This window comes from Sipha flava, unplaced genomic scaffold (assembly GCF_003268045.1).
Source record: "Sipha flava isolate LNK unplaced genomic scaffold, YSA_version1 3_pilon_pilon, whole genome shotgun sequence".
NCBI lineage: Eukaryota > Metazoa > Arthropoda > Insecta > Hemiptera > Aphididae > Sipha > Sipha flava.
The window spans coordinates 1,317,916-1,324,760 of record NW_020273108.1 but is presented as its reverse complement, the minus strand read 5'-3'; the positions used below and the strand labels follow the sequence as shown (position 1 = coordinate 1,324,760).

At 31.7% G+C, this 6,845-nt stretch overlaps 1 protein-coding gene across 1 annotated transcript; it reads left to right on the top strand.

The window, feature by feature from the left end:
• Window positions 1-466: 466 nt before the first annotated feature.
• On the top strand, window positions 467-2,671 carry LOC112688649 (glycine-rich cell wall structural protein-like). Its single transcript, XM_025561949.1, has 2 exons — window positions 467-568; window positions 1,270-2,671. The coding sequence occupies exons 1-2, from the start codon at window positions 548-550 to the stop codon at window positions 2,428-2,430; spliced, it is 1,182 nt and encodes a 393-aa protein (XP_025417734.1). The 5' UTR covers window positions 467-547; the 3' UTR covers window positions 2,431-2,671.
• Window positions 2,672-6,845: the final 4,174 nt, after the last annotated feature.

The following is a 6,845-nucleotide window of genomic DNA, read 5'->3' as shown; positions in this document are numbered from 1 at the left end:
AATTTTAATTCTTTGTGAGATTTTATTTCTATAATAATTACATATAATACACTATGTATCAGTGGCGTACATTCAATCTTTCTCTGGTGGAGGGGGGTGTTAACAAAAATAATCGTTATCTATTTTTTTTCATTGTACAAATAAATAAGATAAATAACTGCTATAAATAGATATTATTTTATACAACTTTTTTACCAATTTAGAGTTTATTTTTACATGTATGAGTATGTACGAGTAAAAAATAAAAAGTTTTTTTTCTTTTTTAATAAATATATATGATATTTTATATACTTCAATTTATGCCCGATTAAAAGATTAGAAATTGACATTGAAAGAATTCGGTATTTTAGTTGGAGTTACGCAAAAAAAGAAAAATGTATGTACATTTTTTAATTAGCTGTAAACAATTATAACAACAAATTCGGTCAAATGGATTCGGGGTTATATTAGGTACTTGAGTAGGGGGGTATCCCCGTTCCACGTAGCTATGCATTCGGAGTATATAAACTGTCGAAGCCACCAGTAAAGGTACATTCGACTAGCAATCATGGCTCTTCGCACATCTCTGGTAAGTACCTATTTACTGTCCAAAGTAGCCAAAATATTTTCATTCGAATCATTTAATATTTAATTTAATGTTTTTAAAAGATATTAGTTATTAACATCAATGTAAATTCAAACCATAACTTTTTTATTTTCCGCGAAAAAATAATAACAACCAGTGATAACCGTAAACATTAACATTAATATAACATAATTTATTATAAAAAATCATAATCCATACTCGTAAAATTTGTAACCATTCTAGTACGAGTTATAATTTATTTATTTAAATATTTTTCTAATACCTATAAAACATAATGTTTAGTAATAAATTAAATATAGAGTTAAAACCATTGTAACTAGAAAATATATTTTGCTTTATTATTATTTTCATAAATAATTTTCTTTCGTAATTTAAAATATTCACTTGTAGAATAATATGATAATTTGTATTATAATTTAAGTTAACAAATAAAATAAAACGAAAAAACAAACTTTCAATCAATGTTTTCAATAATTCCAAATTATTACTAATATCATACAAATAATAACAATAAGTAATAACAATTTATTATATTTGAAAAGAACTTATACACTCTTATTCAAAATTTAAATTGAATGCAGACCGCAATGCACTTAACATTGCACTATGTAGTATTTAATATTTATACTCGTAAATATTATTATAATTTCAAAATAATGTATATTTCATGTTTTTTTCTTTAGTTGCTGGTTTCCACGGTGTGTATTATAAGTCGACCCGTAATTGGCGCAGAACTTTCCAAGCTCTCGAAAGTTAAACCAGAGCCCAAAGCAGAAAAGACTGATGACGTCACTGCCAAAAGACTGGTTTTCGGTGCACTTCACCCGGCAAGCCATTTCGGCCTCGGTGGTGCAGCCTCTGGCAGTGGTAGCGGTTACGGTCAGGGCTATGGTTCTGGAAATGGTGCAGGAGCTATAGGCGTGGGAGTAGGATTCGGTTCCGGAGGTGGTGGTGGAGTAGGAGGAGGTGGTGGAGGCGGTGGAGGAGGTGGTCTTGGAGGTAGTGGTGTAGGTGGTGGAGGAGGAGGTGGAGGATTTGGCAGTGGAGCAGCCAGCAGTAACTACGGGGCCACTGGTTCTGGCTTTGGACAAGGTGGCAGTTCCGCTTACGGACAAGGAGGTGGTTCCGGTGGTTTTGGACACGGAAGTGGTTATGGATCTGGAAGTGGTTCCGGAAGCAGTAGTGGTGGATACGGACATGGATCCGGTGGAAGTTATGGAAATGGCTTTGGGGGAGGTCAAGGAGGCAGTTTTGGCGGGGGATCTGGTTCTGGAAGTGGTTCTATCAGCAGCAGTGGTGAAGGACACGGTAGTGGAGGTGGTTTTGGCAGTGGTGGTGGTGGATATGGACAAGGATCCGGTGGAAGTTATGGAAATGGTTTTGGAGCTGGTCAAGGAGGTGGTTTCGGTGGGGGATCTAGCGGTTACGGTGGGGGATCTGGCGGTTACGGTGGAGGATCTAGTGGCCACGGAAGTGGATTTGGCGGTGGCTCTGGTGGTCAAGGAAGTGGCTTCGGCGGTGGATCCGGTGGCCAAGGAAGCGGTTTCGGCAGTGCATCTGGCCAGGGCGCTGGTTACGGCCAAGGAGGAGGTGGATTCGGCGGCGGTGGCGGACATGGTTTTGGAGCTGGCCACGGGTTCGGTGGCGGTTTTGGGCACGGTGGAGGATTCGGTCATGGCGCAGGTTACGGAGCTGGCGGTGGATTTGGAGGTGGAGGTGGAGGTCATGGTCTCTTCGGCCTTCATCACAAACCTCAACTCATCGGAGCCCTCGCACACGGTGGCGGAGGTGGCCTTGGATTCGGTGCCGGTGTAGGTGGTGGCTCAGCAGCGATCTACGGTTAATGCCACAACACGAGTAGTTAAAAATTACTCAAACGAATACCAACAGAACATAATAGTATATCATTATAATATTTATCAAATAGAATTATTTAATCATGCATTAATAATTTGTGAATGTGTATTGATTACACTATCAATTAATGTTTTTTAAGAAATGTATAATGTATCGTTACAGATTCGCTAAACATCTGATATTTTTCATTATGTATCAAACTAAAATATGTGAAAACCATATAGTTATATTATATATATATTTATATTTATTGTGTCTAAAATGTCATACACATTTTAAGTATTTTATTCAAAAGTTTATTGAAACGAATATGTTATTTAGGGTGTTGTTAAAGTATACATAGTTTATTATAAATTATTTAAAAAAATAAAATAATGATGATGTGGGATACATATTTTTGATTATTATATCACTAAAAATCTCATATTTTAGGTAGTATATTTGTCGTAGCCACAATTGATCATTTCATGAAATAGAAATGGCTTTTTCACATTTTGTGAATTACAGAAATATTTCACGATATTGTCATTTTTTCATAAAACGGACCCTCCAATTTGATATTGTGTAGTTTTTCAAAATCTAGTTGTTCCCTTTGTTTATCAAAAATATATTTTATATTTATCATAGTTTTATAATAATTTTTGTTTGTCATATATTGTAATATTGTATAAATATTATATTAGCTTAGTTTTGTTATAATTAAAATAGTAATATATAAATAGTTAAATAAATTACATAAAAATATTTTATTATATAACTTATAACCCTTTATTTGAACAATCTACTGAGTTATGGCAACGACTATTACATTTAATACTACCTTAAATACAAGCGCAAAATTTAGTCTGCAATTTTGCACTTTTGTATGCACAACTCAAAAATCCCTAACCTCCTGATTTTGACTATGTTACCCTAAGTCAATTTGTTTCACTTATCAACTTGATCAATAGATATGAAACGTGTTGTAATAGGCTACATGTTTCCAAAACTAAACTATCCTTTTCATAGGCGGTACTAGACCCTCTTGGCAGGGGGGGCAGGAAATAGTTTAAGTAAAATGTTTACACTATTTTGTCTAAATCTTTAGCCTAGTAATACTATAAAAAAAGTATTTTATTGATAACTATTATTATTATTTTGTAAAATGAATAATACACTTACAAATACCTACATTTATACTATTTTATTTTATAAAATTTTAAAATTATAACTTACCATAATTTACCTGTAATGGTTCTCATAGCGGACTTGAGTGATACATTTGAGAGTGCCCTGTCATTTTTTGGTTATTTTTTCAAAATATGAAGGGGAGGCTATAAACACGTACGTGTAGACCGTGTTATGATTTAAATTCTAAAACTAAAAGCTTCGTTAATGATGTAAAATAATGATTGGTAAAATATACACGTAATTATTATTTCAGACTTATACTGAATACTTGCAATATTACTTACAAAAAACTAAAATTTAATTAATGTGTATGCACATAGATATATTCTTAATTGTAATTATTTAATTTTTTTATTCGCATTATTCACATTAGGGTGTGCCAAGGCACACCTGGCACACCTCGTAGAGCCTATGATGGTTCTTGTATGAAAAAGTCGTATAAAGTTTTTATTTTTTTCTTTGGTTTGTGTTCATAATTTTTATTATAATTAATATTATCCAAAAAACTCAAGAATACTAAATAAAATACACACTTCAAATCAAAGTATAAAATCATACAAAACGTTTGTGATACAGATAATAATAAAGTAATAATAATGGTTTATGATTTGTCAATAATAAAAATAAATTATAATAATATTGAAAATGTTGACGCAAAAAATCTTATCAGCATATCTACATGAATGGCTCCCACGGTTGTAGATAATAATATTATTACTTACAACTTTGCAGACTCTAAATAAGTATGTAATATAAGGGGTTACCAACCAATATTTGAAATGTATAGGGAGAGTAAGAACTCGCAGGGGGGCAGCCGACTACCTTGCCCCTCTCGTAGTACCGCCTATGATCCTTTAGTAAAACGATGTTCAGTTCCTACTCCGTAAATCTTAATTTTTCCTCAAATATGACAGTAATCATTCGTGCAGACCCTAAGACATTCTATAGACTTATAGAATAGAAATTGTGATGCAGTCATTGATATTAAACGCATGAGTTTTAATCAGTAATGAATAACCAAAAAATGCATCTAAATATACTCCACACGTCCAATTTTTTCGATTGTGTTGTTTGTTCTTGTGCTTCTTCATATTAGTTGTGTATTTCTTTAAGATCATCTTCGGCCGTTAACTTTTTAAAATTTTTAGTAATAAATTAGATTTAGGTAATCTAACCTCAGGCTCACAACTAAATAATGCTTTATAAAGAAATCGGCCAAACATGCATTGGAGTGAAAATGTTCTCTAAAATTGGAAATCTTTAATCCTACAGAACATTTTTTAATTTTATTGTTTTTCAACAATGCAAAAATGATATTTTCGACGTCCTGGTTGTTAGAGTTGCTTGATTGCGGCCCGGATCCAGGTAGTCGTATTTTATCCCAAATATAAGTATCCCGATTGCGTCCAGACACACATTAGTTCACAAAATGTTTAATATTTATTTTAAAAGTATAATTACAAGATTGCAGTAACAAATAGTAAAATAGTAAAATAATACATTTTTTACAATATAAAAAGATATGAAATACAATTATGTCAGTAAATAGTCAATAAATAGACAAATATTAAAATAATAAATTGTCTACAATAAAAAAATAGTTAATAGTTGTTGTATACGTCTATGGAAATTACCACGCCGAATATCGGTTATCGTGTGAATCGTGATTACGATAGTTGATTACGATGTCAAAATACGTATCGGACGCAATTGGGATATTTATTTGGTTTTGATAACCACTTAAATAGTAATTCCTACCTGCTATGTACGGGCCGCAATCGGGCGATGCCCCTGGTTGTTACATTAAATACTTCCTTGACCCTGAGAATGTCTTGGTTTTTCATATACAAAAATACATAAGTTTTTTAATTTCGTTAAGTACAAAATTAACAAACCCGCTACCGTTATCATTTTGTAAAACTTTCGGTACACCATAAGTTAAGAAAAATGTCAGTAAATTAGATGTTACTTTATTGAAAAATATATTATGAAAAAAATAATTATAAAACTACGATAAATATAATATATATAGTATATATTTTTGGTACATAAGTTGAGCGACCAGATTATGAAAAATATTACTCGGTGTCAAAATGGAGTAACCGTTTCATGAAAAAGTGACCATATTGTGAAATATTTACGGTAATTCGCAAAGTGTGAAAAAGCCGTTTTCATTTCACGAAATAATCAACTTTTCATCAAATGGTTTGATTAAAAGGCTACGATATTTAGGATATACAAGAAATTAATAAATTATGTTGGAATATTCAATGTGTAAAATATAGTTTGTTATATAATTTGTATTTCATATTTATTATCAATCGATATTACAGTATATATTGCATAATTTACATATCTATATATAAAAAAAATATATATATTTATTAATTCATTAATTTTTAAAATTTTTAAACTCTGTGCTATTATAAGCATCATGTAATGTGTATCATTCATTATGATCTAATAAAAAATAAAATATTAGTAAATGAATAATAATCATTAATGAATATATAAATAATTAAACAAATAGTTTAAGTACATAGAAATAAATAAATGCTTAGCCTGGATTATTATTATATTTGTACAGTATGATCGGTTTTGAATTAAAAATTCATCATCGGTTTAAGATTACAAATTGACATATATCGATTTTATTGACTTTGTTAGTACTTGATGGTACATTTTTAATTTGATATCGGTCGTATTTATAAATATAATAAAACTACAGACAAAGCATTTATTTATATATTTTTTTATTTTGTACATTATTCATTATTACATCTTTATTTTTATTATTACTCGTGTAATTATTGGTACGCAACGTACATCATATGTTTACCACTTCCATTACACGTCATTCCGCGATCGCCGGACTTGAGACAATTTCCAACCATTGTTATTACAAATATATGTATGTAAATTTATGTTACTGATGTGCTGTGAGCCAGCCAGATTATAATGAGAAACGCGTAATCGGCGTGGACGGCTCTGACACTTTTGGCTCCCTCTTGGCCAAATCGACGTCGTGTATACGGAACTCTGTCGGCGGGCAAAATTACCAAGGACTATCTGCGTCAATCAATATTATTATGAGTAATTTTCCTTCTTTATAATGTCACTTCTGAGGATCCGCCGAGGAAGTTTCAAGGCAAGATATTCGCCAGCGGACAAATTTATGTGGTTGGAGCATGCGGTGGCATTATGAAAAATAACAATAAAACAATAAATGACT

What these genes read in the sequence shown, in the direction of transcription:
- LOC112688649 (XM_025561949.1), top strand. Translation starts at nt 548, where the DNA reads ATGGCTCTTCGCACATCTCTG. An exon ending in TGGCTCTTCGCACATCTCTG is followed by an intron (nt 569 to 1,269) that starts GTAAGTACCTAT and finishes TTTTTTCTTTAG; the next exon opens with TTGCTGGTTTCCACGGTGTG.